We start from the raw sequence: 21,131 nt of genomic DNA on the forward strand, positions 1-21,131 counted from the left end.
AGTTGAAGATAGCCAGGTTTGAAGTCGGAGTTGTCTTTGCTAGGAAATGTTCACTAATCCACCCCCTCCTTCTTCCCATTGCCTTCTGGGTTTCTTTTCAGGATAGTGAGATAATGGACACGTTCCAGATTGAATGCCTGAAGGACGGTACATGGAGTAACAAGATTCCCACCTGTAAAAGTAAGAAAACCAAATGGATTGGCTACAATGATGCGTTTCTTCCTGGCAGGGTCAGAGCAATGACCATGCAGGGCTGAAAGCTTTGCCAGGGCTCTCTGAGAAAGGTGTCAGAAATCAATCACTGTGATATAAGACTGCATAAAGGAATATGGGAGCCCATTTCAGAAATAAGATTTCAGAACCCTCCACACACACACACACACACACACACACACACACAGAGAGAGAGAGAGAGAGAGAGAGAGAGAGAGAGAGAGAGAGAGAGAGAGAGAGAGAGAGAGACTTTTTGAATGGCCTGGCTTACTTTCTAAACACAAAATTTTCTGTCCACCTGCAGACAGGATACTAAATGCAGTAAAAGGAATAGCATACTTCAAGGTCTGAAGCGAGCTCCAGCTGGGGGATTACTAGTTTGAGAAATTAATTTGGCACCCATGCAAAGAGTCTGTTGAGTAGTGTTGAATGTCCACATGACTATCACTCACCTTCTAAGTCTTCTGTGTCAGCTGATGACTTAGGGCCCTGTAGAAAGGGCTATGGTGCCAGCATAGTGGACTTATATGAAATAGAGGACATTTCCTCTGGTGACCCAGAGTTCTTGCCATGTGAGCGTGGACAAGTACTTTTGCTGTCACTGTAAAGCACAGAGTTTTTCTTTAATTCTAGAACATGTGCCAATGGATCTAGAGAGGAGTAGCCTACAGAAATTCTCTTTTGAGTTTTGTAAAAGAATATAGATTTCCAATTACTACCCTGTTACTCCCATACCCATGTGATTTCAAATGTAAGTGTTTGGACCATGTTTTTAACAACTATATATAGCTGTATAGCAAAAGGGTAGTGGCAGTCAGGGGGAAGGGGGCTCTGAGACTTGCTTAGAGTAAGAAGAAGTCCAGACATTATGGTCAACTGCATGGATGCCCATTTCATGCCTTTGGGCTCTTTCCCCTTCCTTTTCTCCTAAATAGCTCCCATCCAGCATTCAGACAGCTCTCTTCCCTCTGTGCCCATGGAATTCTGGCAGGAAGGCTCCCTTGAGGCAAACCACAGGCAGTACCTAAAATCAGAGTGGGCTTGTTTCTTTTTTCATGTGGAAATTGACTGTGGTCAGGGCCTATGAAGCACAAAGACAGTCATTGCATGACTTCAATAAGGTCAGCACTTCCTGGATGGCAAAGCAGAATTCTGTAGAGAATTCAGATGGAAAGGGCCTGGTCTAGCCTGAGGGCCTCAGATGCTCCTCCACTAGGTGGCCCAGTGTGCAGTGTGACTGGGTTTTGAGCTAGGGCCCCTGCAGGGCATAGCAAGGGTCATTCCTCAGTGGAAGTGTCTGGTGTTAAGGCGGATCCTGACTCTTTAGTGGGGAAGTTATGGCTTTAAATTCTAGCAGTAGATTCTAGCAGTAGGTGGGCCTAGGTAACTTGCTCATACTCTTTTGGCCTCATCCTCTGTGGTCAAGATTGTGGTGAGAACTAACTGGGTTCCTACACATGCCCATGCCTGTAGAGAGCCAGAAATACATTCAAATGCAATAAGCATTTAGTTATATCCAGCCCACCCCAGTCGATGGGCAGGGGTTTGGTATCTCTGTTTCATATTTCTGGAAGCAGAAAATGCTATTAATACTTTTCTCTGGTGAAACACATGGGTTATTATAATGGACACGTTGACAGAGTAAGGCCATATCAGATAGTATCATCTTGTGTGACCACTTTAAATGCTTAAAAGTTGGCCCAATTCATTTGCATTAAGCTAGATTAGGACTGTTACAGCTCTTGTTAACACACGCCCAGCATCTTTGAGCATCTGTGGGCACCCTGTACTCTGCTAGGTCCCAGAGAAGACATGCAGGTAAGATATATGAGTGGAATCATTGGGATGATTGGAGTTGGAGACAGTAAGGGGTTGGAGTAAGGGGTTGGAAACAGACACGAAGTGTGCAAGGTGTGACTAAGGCATACTCAGCAGAGAGACTGGCAATGTACCTCAGGTGATTGTGTGCTTGCCTAGAATGCACAAGGCACCAGATCCAGTCCCCAGCATTGACTATACCGCGCTTGGTAGCAACATGCTTGTAACTCCAGCACTCCAGAGATGGAGGGTGGAGATAGGAAGATGAGTAATGTAAGGCCATCTTCAGCTATATAGTGAGTTCAAGGCCAGCCTAGGCCACATGATACTCTAAAAGGAAAAAATGATAAAAATGTACAGAAAGTTTCCACAGGAAGTGGAAACGATGGGCTGTTGTCCTGGCCCTGCCACCACTTTGTGGTGACAAGTCCCGCTATATTCTGAATGCCATCTGTCAAATAAGCGTTTTTGGCCAGATGAATGCAAAGCTCCCAGCCAGGGGCAGAATTTTATCTTCCTCAGGAGCCAGGATGTAAGACTATGCAAATTCTCAGAATGATACAAATTCAGCAATCCCAAACTGTCCTTCACACTGGCTGTGCCTAAACTGCATTCTTAATGTTCTGGTAGAATGATTTCTGTATTTCCTGCATGAACTATTTCTGCTTCGCTTGCTAACTTTTCTCTTCCTTCCTTTTCTCTCTTTCTCTTTCTCCCTCTCCCTGTCTCTGCTTTCTTCTTTTTGTCTCCTGATCCTACTATGACTTCACCATGGTTACAGAAAGCAAGACCGATTTGGAGAACGAATTCGAGTCAGAGCCAGTGACAGAGTGAATGACAAAGACGGGAGCCCCACACAGTGCAGACATCCAAGAGTGGATTACTTACAGAGACCCCCAATCCCAGAGATACCCCGCCCCGCCCCACCCCACCATTGCCCACTTCAGTGTGGGTTAGAATGGATGCAGAGAAGGCAGCAGCGCCTCAGCAGTGGAAAGTGCTGCCTGCCTGAGACAGATTCTCTCTTGATGATTTACTCACCATTCAAACTAACTCCGAAAAGCAATGAAAAGACAATGGGTGATTAAAAAAAAAAAACTGTACTTGTCTCAAAGGAAACTATGTCATGGATCCAGAAACACAAATTTAATATACAATCATGTGTCCTAGGTCAACATGGACCCTGGCTACTGATCAAGTCCATACTTTAAGTTTCACTGGGTCAGGATGCCAACGACTTAATGACTTTCAAATTTTTGGCTTGTGCTGTTGTCTTAACAACCATGAATTTGTAAAATGAATAATAACACCGAGTGTGGATTTTTGAGAGTCTGAATGTCTTCTCATTCAGAAAGTTAATTTCCCATCCACATTGTTGGGCTGAAATTCTACTATCCAATGTTCTTTACTGCTGGGGCTTACAAGTTTTGTGTTTCTTAAACCTCACTGATTAAAAACCTTACAGAAATTAGTATCAATCACATCTGGAGGCAGTGGTCCTCAGCTTGGGGTGACGGCTATTTCTAGGTCATAAATAATGGTGAAGAAAAGTTCAGAGACTATCAGCATGCATGCTGCGATCTAAGGCAATGTGTGCTGAGCACACATGTCAGAGAGGTCCTGATCTTAGTCTATGACCACCCAATCTCATGGTTAGATGGTCACTTAGTGAGGGCAGAATCCTGCAAGCATGGATGATGAACAGAGCCTAAGGTGCTGTCTTAGGGTACAGATGCCCTTAATGGAGGAAATGGGATAAACACTAAAGACAAATGCCATCCGGGCAAATGTTTGTCAGCCCACAAAGTATCCACAATCATTATGCAGAGGTGATAGAGGGACTCACAACTAAAAGGAAGATTTGACATGTGTTCAAACAATTGTAATAACAAACAACACAAGGTACATATCACCTAAGAGATGTGAGTGATGATTTCAAGGACACAAGAACATGACCTGTCCAGTTAGAAGGGTTACAAACATTTTAGGAAGAAGCTGTGGTGGCATGGAAACAAAGTGTCCAGTCATCAGATGTGACACAGGCAATGCTGGGGAGTCTGATGACATTGGAATATAGGTGCGCTGAGGGAAAGAGAATGAGGCCAGGAAAGTCCTGGGGCTTAATCCTTGGTCCTGAGTACCAGGGTCAGATGCTTATGTATGGCTCTCTAAGAAGCCCTTGAACTACAGAAAATCGTGTTTAGGGCTTAAGCCAAGAAAGATGTGTTGAAAGAAACATAAATGGCAGCAAGAAATGACCAGAGAGACAAGATGTAGGCTAGCACAGCTCATACCACAGAGTGGTGAGCAGGGCAGGCTGGGGAAGGGGAGAAGAGAAGACCATTTTGATTCCAGGGTATAGAAGGGGCCAATGACAAAGACAGGGTACATTGCTTTCCTATAGCTAACAAGCTAGCACAAAGATGGCAGCTAACATCAGTGTGCGCTGACAGCTCAGGAAGTTAGGCCTCTGGACGCCCAAGGCTCAGGGCTTTGATCATCATGTCGAAGGCTAAATTTTAGACAGTCAGGAGTTCTGTTGTGGAACTTAAGTCCCTCTGGAAAGTTCGCAGAGTGAGGACAGAGGCAAATAGAACAAGAAGAAACCCTTATTTGTCAGCTAGGGACACAGTTTCTGACATGCACACCGATTGTGTCAGGCAAGAAACCTTCATGCTCTTGGGAAGGTTTTCTCCTCTCAAAGACACAGCACTTTCTCCCTGTCATTCTGTATTTGGGAAGAAGGTTGTTCCATCTGCACTGACTACAGTCAATTGGACACGGCCCTCTGTTTTCTGTTTATCACCCCCTCTCTATGGCACTATCTGTGGGCAGAGTTACATATCCAGGACGATGTGAAAGCATGCCCTCTACGGAGAAAATATCTCCTGCTAACAACAACCACTCAAGCACAGGAACAAGTACCCAATTCCTCCATTAGGGACAGGGTAGTTGAGTCATGAGGATTATTGAAGCTAAGGAAACTTCTAGAAGGCTCAGGGAGTCGGCAGTAGTACAAGTACCCAGGCACCAGTCTGAGAGATTTCCTAAAGGTAGAACACCAGATTCAAGTCCCATCAGGAAAGTAAATCTATATCTACTTAGGGTTTTAAATAGCAATTTCTATTTCTTATTATCCTGGTGTTAACCTTCACATGCTTACCCCACAAACTGCATCTGCATGCTGGGTTATCAATGCAAAGGAAGTAATGAGTTCAGGGGGCTTTCAGACAAGGACCCCTTTGGGTAAAAAGTACCCACATGAACTTCCTTCCCTCATCCCCTTTTATCTAATCTAGAAAGTTCTGAAATCAGACAAATGGTAACTTAGGTAACTTTAGTCAATCTAAAGGTGAGTGCAAAGTCCTAGGGTTAAAAACCATGGGTTTTTAACTAGGTTTAACTAGGGTTAAAAAAAAAATGTCTGAATGGTGCTCAGAGGTTAGCGGCTCTTCTCCAGTGGGTCAATGCAATTTTGGAAATTCTGCCAGAACTCTGGAAATATTGACAGCTAAGGTCCACATCGGCCAGCTAATGTTTACTGTTTATCTGGAAAGCAGATATTCAGGGACAGCTAGTACCATTTACTGGGAAAACACCGAACCCAAGGTCAAGGCTAGTTCTCACACTAATAATAACTCCCTAGGTGACTTTAGACCAGTCAAGTCTTCCCTCTTGGCTTGTCTCTGACATAAAGAGGAAACTCTACATGGTCTGCCTCCGTTTCTTTTTCAACTGTGGATTTTCATGTTTCTCCAACTCTGGCATAGACTATTATATGTAGGATTATGGTTTCCTTAAAAACAAGCAGGATTCTCTAAAGGTTGCCCTTGAAAAGAAACCAATAGATTGGATCCTCAGCCTCTGATGGCAACCATGAAAAGATGCCTGACTAGGCTGACTCATGCTGGACTCTATCCGTGCTAGCATCCATGCTAGCAGCTCACCTAAAATGTGGCGTCCTAAAGCCCATCTAAGGAGGTGGTGTCTCTCTGGTCATGTCCTATACTAAGATAATAGATAGCCCCAGTATCCAACCACTATCAGAGGAGAGAATGAGCAGGTGGAGATGGGAAGTTCATCCACACCACTCACCCTGCATTGTGTGACAGATGAGCTGCCTGCAGGAAGCCAGTAGGGTGGGGCTGTATACTCACTAACATTGGGACTGTTTTTTTGTTTTTTTTTTGGTTGGTTGGTTGGTTGGCTTTGTTATTTTAATACTAAGTTCCAATGTGAGCACATTAAATGTTCTTATTCGGCCTGCGGTTGGGACTGGAAAAAAAAGGAAGATTTAATTCAGGTCAACCAGAATTTTCTCATTGAGCTGTGGGCTTCATGCCTGGGCAATGGAAGCAGAGAGGATTGCAAAACAAACTAGAAGTCAACAAGGCTATGGCGGGGGGATAAACTTTAGTCCCCATAATTCTCATCAGGGCTGCCCCAGCCCTGAGTTTGACCCCAGGGCAGGTAAGTTGACCATAGAGTAGGACTGTAAATGGAGAGATGCCAAAAGTGGAGATGCCAGATATATGGATAGTACCAGTCAGATAGAATATAGTATTTCTCCCTGGAGTTGGGTGTAGTGTATAACTGGCACTTCTAGGGAAAATAGACACCCTGGTGGCTGCAAAAGGAAGAAAAAAATGGTAGCTAAGGGGTCTCACTTCTTCTCTCTCAGTTGTAGACTGTGGAGTCCCAGCGGGGTTGAAACATGGACTGGTGACCTTCTCCACAAGAAACAACCTCACGACATACAAATCTGAGATAAGATACTCCTGCCAGCAGCCCTATTTCAAGATGCTTCACAATACCACAGGTAAGTCCTCCATACCAACTTACCTCACACTTCCAGGACCTCAGGCTGGGGCCTGAGTGGCTCTAGGAGTGGCTGTCTAGACATGTGCAAAGCCTTGTGATCCGAAGTGTGATGTCTCATAAGGCACATCATTTGACCCTTGCTCTCCAGATGCTCAAGGTGACAGATCCACTTAGATAGTCCCAAGACCAAAGCCAAGGTGTTTTTCCTCTTCCCTTGAAATTCTGAAAAAATTATTGTAAATATAGAGCCTATTTGTGGAGCATGAAAGATGCACACACCACAAAACTCAGAGAAGAATCGAGCCTCTCAAGGGAGTCTGGACTCTCCCCAAAATAATTCCTTCATGTGTCTGATGTAGAGCCAGGGTTTCTAGAAAGTGGCTGCTGTAGCTGGCCCCACTGTTCTCTTCCTCTTCTTTTGGTTGACCAGACCAAAGCCACCCAGTAGAGTTGTCACACCCCTGTAGGGCTTTCTTCAGAGACATGCTCTTATGTCTTACACAGATGGGCTGAGACGAGAAGAGATTGACCTGTTTCAGCAGGAAACCCAACATGTCCCAGACCAAGCACAGCCACAGCTGTTGCTGTCCAGGCCTCTGCACAGTTTCTGGCCAAGATTCTCCCCCTGCCCCCTCCTACCCCCTCCCCCGGGGAAAGGAATAGCACAGCCAGTCTGTTGGTCACAGTGAAGGTGTGTGAGGAGATCGAAGGAGAAATAATCAGAAACGTGCCCCACTTCTCCTGAGAGTAAGGCCTTGTGGACTCAAACCAAGAGGACCCTCAAAATCACTTGTGGTCTCCAGCAGAAAAACAACCCTCATAAAGACAAGAAAGTCTGCCTTCTGCATGTGATCACTGAGAACAGTCCCTTAGTTCCCCTACATCTCCAAAGCTCGCATTTAACTAAGGGAGTGTGCTATGTAGCTCACGGGGATATTTATTGTACGGCCCAATCGAGCAGTGGACACAGATATGGCTTATTAAGGAGCTTGAAGAAGGAAGAGAGAGGCATGTGTGCTGCACAGAGCTTAGTGAACAAATGTTCTGTGACCCATGAGGAGACACCTGCCAGGGCCGGGGAGTACAGAGAAAGGCATAGACTGCTCTCAGGTAGGCAGAGTTAGACTGTCAGGGCCTATGGAGCCTTGCAGAAGAGTGTGGTGCTTATTTCTGAGGAGAGTAAGCTGAAGAGAAAGCTTCTTCGGGTTGCAGAGAGGACTGGCTCATAGAGACCCTGGAAAAGCTGCAGTGACCTACATTAGAGCAGCTGAGAACCCAGTTCTATTTTGAGGTGTTCCACATAATCAATTTCTTTCTCCACTCCCTCCTTCTTGCTCACAAAGGTGTATATACGTGTTCTGCACATGGGGCCTGGACAAACGAAGTACTGAAGAGAAGCCTGCCCACCTGCCTTCCAGGTACCTCACCCACCGAGTCCTCTCTCTCAGTTTCCCACGCAAGGCCTGTTAATGTGAAGTTGAGGAGGAAAAGCTTTGGTTTTGAAGTGATGTCATCAGAAAGTTAAAGATCAGAAAAGTCTAGCCCCACCTCTTCTCAAATTAACCAGTGTCCATACTTGGCCTGCTTAAGAAACCCAGAAGCCCTCTTATCTCTTTGCTGTTCAACTCTAGTCTTTTCCCACTAGGTATTTCTTTCTTTTCTTTTTTTCTTTTTTCTTTTTTTTTTTTTTTTTTTTTGGTTTTTCAAGACAGCGTTTCTCTGTATAGCTTTGGAGCCTATCCTGGCACTTACTCTGGAATGCCTCAAACTCACAGAGATCCGCCTGCCTCTGCCTCACCCCCAGTGCTAGGATTAAAGGCATGTGCCACCAACACCCGGCCTCACTAGGTATTTCATGCAAGCAATTTGTGTGTGCACCTGGTGTTGTGCCAGGGAAATCAAGAAAATGGACACTCTGTCCTTAGGCATACACCAGGCCTCAAAGAAGATAACTATAATGTGCTCTTGAACCCCCAAAGAGTTATGTGCACAAATAGTTATGATTCTGCCTCCTCCATGTTTCATCTACTGGCCCCACTTTAAAGTGCAAAGATTTTGAGGTAACAAGAGGGGTCAGGATGAATATAGATGTTGGGAATCTGCTTTGGCATTAAAAGTATAGATGACTGTTAGCTTTGCATCATGACCCACGGTGCATCCATGAACAGTTAGAAATAGCCCAAGATCACACACTGTAGGGCTAAACACAACCCACAGAAAGTAACTTCAGTATATACAATGCTGTGATTTATGCGTTTTTAATTTCTAAAATTCAAGAATAATAGCAAGCAAATGATGGGCACTTAAGACGGCACTGAGGAACATGGAAATGTTATTGTCTTTCCTGATTCCATATGCACATTTCCGTGGACATCAGCTTAGCATCTGGTGGCCTTCGTGTTCTACTGAATGAAAATGTTGGGCATATTGAGATATTGCCCTGTATGAATGGTGAGTGTTAGTAGTCTGTTGCTGTTCAGTTAGTAGGCTTGTAAATATTGGGTCACACATTAAAACAATAGGTTAGGGAGTTTTCTGAGATTAACCCTCATGACATAAAGAACACAGCAACACTTTGAGCCAGTTCCGTCACAGATACACTGGGCCTCCTAGAGAGGGGAAGTAAAGGTACATGCCTATGCAGGAAGGGAGGGGTGAACACTGGTATAAGGAAGAGGCCTTGCCAATCACACCCTTAACAATTCCACTCACCTCTAATTGTCTTGGCCATAAGCACATTCGAGGATTCAAAGTGGGGAAGACTTTAAAAGGGCAAGTAGTGGGTCTTTGGCAAGCTGGAGGTTCAGGTGTCCATATTCCTAAAAGATTATGTGGCCAAGAAAACTAAAAATCAGTTCCCACCCTAGAAAGCCACAAAGTGATGTCTGGATGGGGAATACGTACTGGGCTGGGGGCATGCCTGCTGCAGCTGCTTCCCAGTGGGGTCACTGGTAAGAAATTCTGTTATCTGGGGCTGGGATTCCATCCCTCAGAAATGAATGCGCAAGAAATGGCTCACATTTTATGGTTCTCCGTGGTCATCAGCCTCACTCTGTGAAGAGTAGCTCGGATACACTGAGTCATGAAATTCTTTTAACAAGCAGAGTTTGGCAGAACCGAAGTGGATCATTGGACCACACTAGAACTTTCCAAATTCTTTTCTTCTGAAAGCCTGGGTAGTAAGCCAGAAAGGATAAAACCACTTCATCCACCACCACAATGTCTGTCCTTTTTGGGGTGGAGGGCTATAAACAAGATTCGTCACTTTCAGAAGAGTATGGTGACCTTTGGAGTTGGGGCCAAACTACAAGATAACTCAGAATACAGTTGCCTCCATGTGCAGTGCCGTACTTTCTTTAATAGGTTATAACTTATTCCATCCAAAGCTATTCAGAATCCCAGAGCATCACCTTTCTGCTTTAAGGAACCCACTTCCTTTTGTGCCCACCATTTTCATTTTTTGTTTTAACCTGGCTTCAGCATCGCCAAAGCTTTGGACATTCTCTGTCCAAGGGAAGACTGGTGGGAGAGTAACAGCAGCCAACATGGAGGATTCCAATCATGGAATCTGAGGTCATTGTCACCAACTGCTGCGTTTCACTGAGCAGTGGTACACACCTACTTAGAAAGATGAATGAGAAGGATGGGGAGGAGGAGGGTATTGTTTCAGTAAACTCCCCCAATGACCTGTTGCATCATTTAAGCCCTTGAAAAATCAAAGGTACATCAGAAATAAAGCATTGTAAAGGGCAAATGAAGCTAGTCCCACCAAACAGGGTGCATCTCCTTTTCTTAATATAAATGACTCTTAGTAAACAACCTTTTCTGAAAATTTTTTTCTCCATATCTAAATGAACTGTTCTCTAACATTCTTTGGGTTGTGACCTTCTGTGACCTTGGGATTATACTTGCACCTTGGTTGGGGAAAGGAACCATTTGTTTCTGGCCATGAGCTCTGTGTGACATGGACTGAGTCATCTATTTGTCCCTCACCAGATTATGGCCTTTGTCTGCTAGATAAGTTTTTATGTAGAACATGTCACAGACCTGCCTTGAAATGTCACCTTGCTGTCTGCTGTTTGTAATAAGAGACTGGCCCTCAACTTCAAAGCCCAGGCCAAAAAGGGTTAGAAGGCCTGTTTACATCTGGCTTGGAATAAGAGATGGTCCAGGATGGTGGAAGAAGCATTTGGCACTAAGAAGAAGAGCATCCGAAAAGCATTAGCTTGTTCAAAGTTTACCCTCCCAAAGTCACAAAAGAACCCAAATGTTCCTTGGTCTAACGGATTGTTAGAAGCGCTCAGGGCCAAAGAGGATAGCCTGATCATTGCAACAGGAAGCGCACACCCACACCAGCGTCAAAATTCCTTCCTGGGAAACACCCATATGAGGCTGTTCACAGCCAGTGAGGGCTTGTTACTGAAGAGCCTCTGCTCACTATAAGGCAGAGAAGTGTGGCTGTGGGAGTCTGTTGACACACGTGTGTGCTCAGGGTGCCGCTCTCTTGAAGGTACTAAAGGACCCCTGGGTGCAATGATGGGTGACCCTGGGCAGGGTTCATGCATCATTGCTTGTGGATTATGCCACCTTTTTCTTACCCCACATATGCTGAGCCTTAATGAACAAACATCAGCGAGACCTTTAGGCCAGAGAAATTATTCAAGCCTATGACCATGGTCTTAATATGTAATAAAGCAGTATAGGTTACAGATGAAACATCTATCTTTATAGTCTAGTTTAGGCCCCACTACCTGATTTGATAGCTATGTCAACTTGAGTTAACCTCAACCGTTTGACAATGGCATTCATGTATAAATTGTAGACACGGTAAACAAAGAAAAGAATCCAAGAAATTTAAATTTTGGAGCTCAGTTCACTCAGAAAGTGGAAAAGTTAAGTCAAGAACCTGTGCCTCCTGGTCTGGTGTGAAAGCTACAAAATTCTCACTGAACTTAGTAATTGTGCCATATACTGCAAAAAAAAATTATAAAATAAGCACTAGCAGCACACCCATTCTACAAATGAGAAAACTGAGCATCTGAAAGTCACACAACTTGCCTACAGTCCCATGGGAGTCATGAAGGGGAGTTATGGAGTTGGAAGCTTGGCATCTGATGACTGTCTAGGCTCTCTCCATTTCTCTGTGGACATCTAGAGAAAATGCCAGGAGGTTCTCCGATGACCTGTAGTGCAAATGGCTTCTGGGAGATAAAATACCTTTCTAGAAGAGAAGAAGGGGTATAAGTGTCCTCAGCTAATGATGGCCTGGCTATATATGGTCCAGTTCAAAAGTGGTTTAGCCCAGAAGTGGTTCAGTTTGGATAGGCCAAAACATAAAGTGATCTGATACAGGCCTGGCCCTTGTTATAGTGGTCCAAGCTAGACATGGGCCAACTCAGAAATTTAGATGTGACTGAATCATAGCTGAGCCCTCCCAAGCTTGCAGGACTCAGGCAAGTGAGGGCTCCGTGGTGGCATAATCCACAGTGGGTGAATATGAATTTCTCTTGGTTCTTTTCACATGGTTGACTCTGTCCCCATCTTTTGTTTCCACTTCCTCCTCCTTACAGTGTGTGGGCAGCCCTCCCGTCCCCTGCCCAACCTGGTGAAGAGGATTATTGGAGGCAGGAACGCCGAGCTTGGCCTCTTCCCATGGCAGGCCCTGATCGTGGTGGAAGACACATCAAGGATACCAAATGACAAATGGTTTGGGAGTGGGGCCCTGCTCTCTGAATCCTGGATACTCACAGCAGCCCACGTGCTGCGCTCCCAGCGTAGAGACAACACAGTCATACCCGTCTCAAAGGAACATGTCACCGTCTACTTGGGTCTACATGATGTGCGGGACAAATCAGGAGCTGTGAACAGCTCTGCTGCCCGAGTGGTGCTCCATCCAGACTTCAACATCCAGAACTACAACCATGACATAGCTCTGGTCCAGCTGCAGGAGCCAGTGCCCTTGGGAGCCCACGTCATGCCCATCTGTCTACCCAGACCTGAGCCTGAAGGTCCAGCCCCTCATGTGTTGGGGCTGGTGGCTGGCTGGGGCATCTCTAATCCCAATGTGACAGTAGATGAGATCATCAGCAGTGGCACGCGGACCTTGTCTGATGTTCTGCAGTACGTCAAGCTACCTGTGGTGTCCCAGGCTGAATGCAAAGCCAGCTATGAGTCTCGTTCAGGCAACTACAGTGTCACAGAGAACATGTTCTGTGCTGGTTACTATGAGGGTGGCAAGGATACATGCCTTGGGGATAGTGGCGGAGCCTTTATCATCTTCGATGAGTTGAGCCAGCACTGGGTAGCCCAAGGCCTGGTGTCCTGGGGCGGACCTGAAGAATGTGGCAGCAAGCAAGTATATGGAGTCTACACAAAGGTCTCCAACTATGTGGACTGGGTCTGGGAGGAGATGAACGCCCCAAGGGGTTTTGGGGAGCTCCAGGTGGAACGGTGAATGCCTTTCCTTCCTCGGGGCCTGCCTCCCCTGCCCCAGATCAAGCGAGGTTACACTACACACTGCCAACAGCATACTCCATGTTACCAGACCAAATAAACCACAATGCACTGACCTAGCTGGGTACTCATCCTGCTGAGATAGCACCCCCATCCTCCAAGACTGGGGTTAGTGTGGTGCAGGGAAAATCTCTAGGCGAGAAAACTCAGTCCAAAGCTTTGTTTGACCAAGCCTCTTCCTCTCTCTCTTAGCCTTGCCTCTCCAGCAGTGCAGGGGAAGCTACTCCAGAAGGCTTAAAATCCTAAGTGTCAATCACTCCTAATCACTTTTCAGTATTGATGTGAGAATGATTGGACTGATCACTAGGACAGGATTCCTTCACCTAGAGTCTGTATCTGTGTATTTGCCCAGCTCTGGTCCGGGCCTGCCAGAAGCCTAGTTCATCATGTAGGAAAGAACCGTTCAGGTTCAGGGGAGCAAGAGCAGAGCCTTGGAGTACTTCCATTCTCAGAGTTTCTCCTGAAGCTTTCCTGCAGTGCAAGTCTCATGCTTTGTGCTCTCAGTTAGAGTTTTCAAAGGGCTGAGAGACTACTGTGAGGGTTGTGACGACTGACGGAGGAGAATAGCAGCAGGTCTCCCAAGCCTCTTAAACGTCTGCTGTCCACTCGGAATACATTGGGCCCATGTGCCACTCAAATACTGGCTGGGACCATAAGGTGTTAACACCTGCCACTCCACACAAACACAAAACAACCTTCCAGCCCTGGAATGTTTCATCTGTAGACTTCCTGTCCCCTGATACATGTATGGAGACCTGGCAACTATTTGGAGAAAGAGAAGACTGTGCCCCATCGCTTCTTAGCAGGAAAACAGAAGTAAATATGGACTCAAGACATGATGAATCACTCCAATACTGCACTCGACCCTGGAGCCTGAGCTCAGCGGATAATCTGCCAAGTAGCATTCTTCAGGCCATCCACTCCTTGGTGGTCCAGAGACCAAGGCCAGGGAAGCAAAGGCTCACTTGTTGGAAAGAGATGGAGAGGCCCGAGTCCTGGGTTCTGTCTCTAGCTCTGCCTTCGGTTTCCAGGTGACCCTTGACATCATTTTCTCCTCAGAGCTTCATCCTCATCTGTAGGGTGGAGGCAGAAGATCCCTTAGGGTCTGTCCAGCACTCTCAATGGCCACCTACCTGATTGCTAACAGCATCCCTCACTCTCAAGGTTGAATTCTCTCCTTCCCTCAAGTTCACAATCCCAGAAGTCTCCATCAGACGAAGACAGCTGGAAAGGCCTGGAGAGGGATGTGGAGAGAACTGGGAAAGGCCAATCGAATCACACTCCTATATCTATGAATGGCGCATGTAAAGGATACTATATTTTATATATTTAATACCACAGGCTTTGCTACTCTCTAAGGGGCTTCTGCACTCTGTTTCTTTTGTCAGGGGTTTATGGTGGCAATAAATCTGTGGATAACCAATACCCTTGGCTTGAGAGCTTGCTGTGAAGTGTGTTCATTCATTTTTTGATCTTTTAAAAAGAAGTCAGCTTTCATTAAGCTCCCACCTCCTTCGTAGGCACAGCTGCTGGCATCTGAGCATCATCGAAGATGAGGCAGTGAGGAGAAGGGATTATTTATTGGTTATTGACATACTTCTTTCTCAGAAGTAAAGCTGTAACCCCCCTCATTTAACTGCTTACAATTGCACCCAGGACTTCAAAGAGCTCACACTGGCAGACAAGACAGGGCCATGTGTGGATAGACATTAACACAAGCAAAGGGAGCTAACTGTCACCAAAGCAATGAGATTTAAGTATCATGGAGACATGATTAAAAGACAGTTTGGCTGTATAACTACAGGGGCTCAGAATGGCTTAGTAGAGGCTGCAAAGACTCAAGGGGAGGAGAGAGAAGGACACAGTGGACAAGACTGGAAAAACAGGACAGCAGGCTTAAGCTGAAAACAAACCAGTGAACACTGACAGTCTTAAAAGCCCTGGCTCACACTGTTTTCTAATCAGAGATTCTCTGAATTCTCTGAATTCAACAGGGCCTGAGTACAGCTAGCATGCTAGGGCAAGTGTCAGGGAAGGCTTGGGCTATTGAAAGTTATCTTGGTGAGATATGTGGAGCCCCCACCATAGGCATCTCCTGAGACACCGCGCTGTGAGAGTGATGCTTCTTCGAGGGACATACACATGGTTTGCCTTCATTTGGGATATGTTTCATACTTTTGGGTGTGTGTCATGCTTTATATGCTGTTGAGAATGAAAACAATCCTAAATTAGCCTTTGAAAACTTTACACTGCTGCTTTCAAAGACTTCATGACTTGAATTTGGTGGTATTTCTGATTTGTATTTTCCACTAGCTACGCTGACTTTGTATTGTGACATATGGATTATTTGCAGCACGCTGTGATGTGGAATGGTAACTTTGCACCAGCTTAGTAACTGATAAGATATAGAAGTGAAAGAAAGGGAGGGGATAAGTATTTGGTCAGTTCCGACATCAAAAGAAGTCCAGAATTACCAAGGGAGGGAGGACGGCTTATGAAAGAAGAGGGCGAGGACTCAGCTTTGCTAGGTTTGAAGTATTCTCAAGCAACACAGCTGGAAATGTACAATACTACTCCAGAATCAGGGACTTCAGGAGAGAAAGCACTGAAAGAAAGATACTTAACAGCAACAGGTAAGATAAGGCCTGGAGAGAGAAGGTATTGTCCGGTGGAAAAATTCAGAAAACGGAAGGAAGACAAGGGCACAAAAGAGAACCCCAAGACAGAGGACTAAAGGCAAGAAAAAATGTGCTTCTGTAGCTAAGGAGAGACAGTGGAGAGTGGTAAAGTAGTCGCCGATCCAGTGTGGACTGAGGGTCTTGGAAAAGGTCACTGGGGTGGACATTCATTGAGGTTAGTTCCAAGCTGCCATTGTCCTTTCTGAGGGACTGTCAGGGTGCAAGCTGCCTGTGTTTGAACTGCCTACCATCTCATCTCCTTCTACCCACCCTCTCCCTCCTTGCATCCCCTCCTTCCCTCCAGCTTTTCCTGTGCCTGAGAAAGGCTTTCAACTCTCCCCTGAGAGGCAGGAAGCTGCAGTAGCATCACCCCCTCTCCGTGGTATCCAGTAAAAGTTATGCTCAGTTCCCATGCTTTGCTTTCTTCAAACACATAAATCTTTTATTCTTACCACAGTGCCTAACTTCAAACAAAAGTCTTTCTTCCTCTCCCTTGATTTCTGCTTTGTTCTTTAAAATTGAAGTCTATCTATCCTTTACTTAAAAGGATGGCCAGCTTCCATGGTTGGGGAGCCACGGGGCAAGGAAAGGTTGTAAGAATGAAGAAAACTTCGGACAAAATTTCAAAACCAGTGTTCTCTCATATATGTAAATATCACTGTTGAAGCTCCCGTTAGGGCCCAAAGCCACCTACCTGAGTGTAGTCTATTGACTATTCCAATGACTGCCTTATTTCCAAGTGTGATCTGTAAATAGCACCTTAATCTAAAACCAGGACCATAGAGCGTGTTCTGTCCTCTGGGGAGAGGCTTCATTGCAAGGGAAGAGAAAGAGGGACTAGAACAAAATGAAGTAAGGAAAGTTATTATTTATTTATTCATTTAGTGTGTGTTTGTGTGTGTGTGTGTGTGTGTGTGTGTGTGAGAGAGAGAGAGAGAGAGAGAGAGAGAGAGAGAGAGAGAGAGAGAGAGAGAGACTTGACTTGACCATGTTTCATGTTTTGTAAAAGAAGGAAAAATGAAAACTGCAGAAGGGCCCTGAGTGTCTGCTGGGAATGGGGTAGGATGTTGGGTGAGACAGTCAGCAACACTGGAAGATGATAAGGTTCTGTTCAAGGATGTAGCATATTTGTTTGTGATTCAGCCCAGTCTTTGCCTTGAAAGTGGTGCATGGCTTCCTGGATCCACAGAGCTTTGTGGGCCCTGGAAACCACATTGTTGAGAGTTAACGATGCTAGCTGGAGTGGAACAAGCCCAGAGTTGGTGTCAGTGATCTAGAATTATATTCTTGCCATTCCAATAGAATAACTTTCAGCAAATCAGATATTTTCTCTAGACCTTGTTTTTGAAACAGAGTTTCTCTGTGTGACAGTCCTGGCTGTCCTGAAACTCACTTTGTAGACGAGGCTGTTCTCAAACTTGCAGACATCAGGCTACCTCCTGCCTCCCAAGTGCTGGAATTAAAGGTGTGCACCACCATTACCCAGCAGGCTCTGACTTCTTGAGGTGTATGATAATAGGGACACAAAGATGACATATAAGGACATTCAGCCGTGGGTTTGTCTGTGAATCCACTTCAAGGAAGGCATGGGAAAAGGGAATAGAGGAGAAAGACCTTCACTGTGGGAGTGTGCAACAGGCTCTGGAAGGCTTTCTGGGGACAAGGCCCCTGATGATGGAGCATGAAGCTTCTTCGTTAGCGACTTTCAGAGTCACAGAAGCCAACATCAAGAGGAGGAGGAGGGAAAAAGAAAGGAAGAGGGGAAATCTTCTGGTTCATATAACTGAAAGGTCATTCTCAAATGCTTCAATATGGTTCCTTGTCAGAGTTCAGCACTGGGATGCGGCACCCACCTCAGCCCTCATCTTTCCATTCTGCTTTCCTTGATGATTGGCAGCACTGCTCTCCTGTCCCCAGCATGTTCTCCACAAGACCAAAGCTGGCAGATCTGGCCCTGCAAACAACAGCTCAACCATCACAAAAGAGGAAAACTTATTCTTATTCTAATGTTTAGTAAGATCTTCAGCTCAAATGTTAACAGGCTGACCAAGGACACATCTCATTTTAAAGATATTGCTATGGCCCAGGATCTAGACCTTTGATGAGTCACATTCCTATTCCTGAAACCAGAGTTGAGGCCAGTCACTCTCAGGCTACTTAGACCATGAATGGAGCAAGTAAATGCGAGCATGTGCGAGCATGTGTGTGTGTGCGCGCGCGCACACACACACACACACACACACACACACACAGGTGCATACAGAAACAAAACCTCAACAATAACAGTTATAAGGGCCGATGGGTATTGGGTGATCTGGTAGTAACAGCTGTTCCTAACACAATGACAATGGGTAACCCTAATGGGTAAGGTGGAGTATAGAATGTGACCCTCCTTGCCTCCTTTGACTACAGTGTGTGGTCTCCCCAAGTTCTCCCGGAAGCACATCTCCAGGATCTTCAATGGACGCCCATCCCAGAAGGGTACCACTCCATGGATTGCCATGCTGTCACACCTGAATGGGCAACCCTTCTGTGGGGGTAGCCTTTTAGGTAAGGAGAGGGTGAAGGGGTGAAGACCCAGGGCTGGGGACAGGGTGAAAACTAAGGACCAACCTTCCCTTGAAAACTGGCCAGTTCTTTATTGAGAATAACTGCCCCAGAAAGACAGTGTAGAAGAGCAGAAGAGAGAACCTTCAGCTAGAACCAAGACAAGCACGCTCCTGGGCTAATTCCTTGAGCTGTGGAGCACTTCTTGAATTCTGTTCAGTTTCCTGTCGGACGGTTAGACATGGATTGTGACCCATGGCACATACATGTGGCACAGAGGTGGGACATGCCAGAGCTGCCAGATCAGAGAGAACCTGAACACTTACCCATCCCCCCACCACTACCACCACCACCACCTCCCAAAACCCTGCAAATCAGGGAAAGTGAGTTTTAAAGGGCCTTGGCTGTGAACTTGAGAACTTAGTTCAGGTCTTGGATACAGAAGCAGATTTCTAGTCACATCCTGGCCAGTCCAGGACCGGACAGAAGGCACAGGACAGGACCGAGAAAGAAAAAGGAGACGGGGATAAACAGAGAATGACAGAGAAAGACAAAAGGGCAGCACACAAAAGACATAGGACATAAGAGGGAGAGAATAAAGACAGAGTAAGACATAAGTGAGTTACTTGAAGGTAAAATGTTGAAAGCACAGCTGCTGGCTACATCAGCCCCCATGATGTACCTGCTTACTGTGTTTGGTAATGAAGGAAGTAGAACAGAGTGGCTGAACTGGACTCTTCTATACACTCTTGCTCTGTTTCAGCAAGTAAATTGAGATAATCTGTGTAACTAATTCAATTAGTCACTTTCAAACTAACTACTTTCTGCATATTAAATTGACTCCTCCCCCCCCACACACAAAATAAGGTGGTGTGTGACAAGGAGAAGAGAGAATGGTGGGGACAAGACACCCAAGGGAGAAGAAAGAGTCAGGAAAGAAGAAAGGGAGGGAGGAGCCCTGTTGAAAAAAACAGGAGGCAGAGGGATGGAGAGGAAAGGCCACAGGCAGCGCACAGAGGGGGGCGTTTGTCAGGTTTCCAACTTCATTAGCAAGAGTGAAAGATGGACTTCACCCATTGCTTTAAGACTTCGAAGTAGTTTTTTTTCTAACATCAACTTCTTACGTCAATAATACTCATTCTGTGTTTGAAAGCTGAAATTCATTTTATAATCAGCCCCAGCTAGAAGTTCCTTCACACTTGGCCGTCCCCACAGCCCTGCAGATCGGTAACCCCGGCTTCTGCTGTTCTTTGTAGTGGATAGGAGAGAGCAGAGAGATCAGGAAAGGTCTAAGAGACTGAGGGGCAGAACGCTGCCTCTGTGTCCACACTGAGGTTCTGTGGGTCGGGGAGCGCTGCGCAGGCCAGAGCGTACCACCAGACTCACCTAGAGAGCCCTGCTCTGAGGCAGGATTTCCTAACCTGGGTTCCTCAGTCCACATTAGCCACCACTCCAATAATCCCTGGTTCTGGTCAGGTTCAGGATGTATCTAGTGGGAAAAGAGTGTTCTGTGCTGAGATTTGTCCAGAATCAGGAACCAGAACATGTGACCCCTTCTAAGAGCGGCAAGTGGAGTCTGGAAGCTGCTCCAGAGCACCCTTCTGCCTTTGACTCTGAGCTATAGCCTAGACCGCTGATGCTTACGTCCCCTCCCAGCCCTGTCTACAATGATGGTTTTCTGCTTGGCTCTGGTTGGGTGTGTCCAGGCCTTCGCTATTTGTGGACTCGATTTAGTTCTGTCGAAAGGAAGACCAAAAGTTTGACTCTGCATTAAATAGACATGATAAGCATAGTCATCCAGGGAAAACTGACAGCCAAGAAGTACACTAGGCCACTAATCAAGGGACCGTTCTGAAAGGCTGGCTTTGAAGGGTGGTCCTCAGCCCTTATTGCAGCCAAATCACAGGAGGGGCCTTTCATTTATGTGTGGTGGGCCTAACCCTCCAGCTCCAATGACCTGGATGTACTGACGCCATGCCTAATTCCCAAGGTGAATGCAATGTGCAGTTCACCTAGCCAGCTACTCAACATTCTCCTCCATATTTGCCAAGCTTTCGTGTGCACAGGAACTACTTGGGGGTCTTGCTAAAGACATTCTGAGGAACTGCTAATGCTGACAGGTGCTGCTAATGCTGACAGCAGGACCACACCTGCCGGAGTCCAGCTCTAGTGAGGTTCTTGTGCCACAGGAAGGATGTGTAAAGTTGGCAAAAAGAAATAAAGATTCTGACCACCAGATGTCTTTCAAACTGATGGCCCCAACTATCTCAGACCATCTTTAAGTTCTAATGCATTCAAGCATGAGCAGTCTCAAATCATTTTTCTTTAATCATTTTCCAAGAATCAATAACATTTATTTATTTTAGTTTCTCTTCTCCTTTTCCACTCCCTTGGCATCATTGACCTTTACCCCATATCACTGTATTTTAAGCCAAATGTTTATATCTAGCTAGGTACGTCTTATTCATACTGTACCCTAGCTGGCAGCAAACATGTGGCTACAAAGTAAGTGATCGAGCCCTGTGATTAATTCTTAACAAT

The 21,131-nt window shown here is 45.8% G+C and overlaps 1 protein-coding gene across 1 annotated transcript in view; it reads left to right on the forward strand.

Moving 5' to 3' along the window:
- Masp1 (mannan binding lectin serine peptidase 1) overlaps nucleotides 1-21,131 on the forward strand; it is a 59,112-nt gene that overhangs the window by 29,599 nt on the left and 8,382 nt on the right. Inside the window, exons 7-10 of the mRNA XM_027412970.2 lie at nucleotides 102-180; nucleotides 6,713-6,850; nucleotides 8,196-8,270; nucleotides 18,456-18,593. Coding sequence (XP_027268771.1) covers nucleotides 102-180; nucleotides 6,713-6,850; nucleotides 8,196-8,270; nucleotides 18,456-18,593 — 430 coding nt within the window. The remainder of the gene's footprint in view (nucleotides 1-101; nucleotides 181-6,712; nucleotides 6,851-8,195; nucleotides 8,271-18,455; nucleotides 18,594-21,131) is intronic.

Source organism: Cricetulus griseus, chromosome 4, assembly GCF_003668045.3.
Source record: "Cricetulus griseus strain 17A/GY chromosome 4, alternate assembly CriGri-PICRH-1.0, whole genome shotgun sequence".
Taxonomy (NCBI): domain Eukaryota; kingdom Metazoa; phylum Chordata; class Mammalia; order Rodentia; family Cricetidae; genus Cricetulus; species Cricetulus griseus.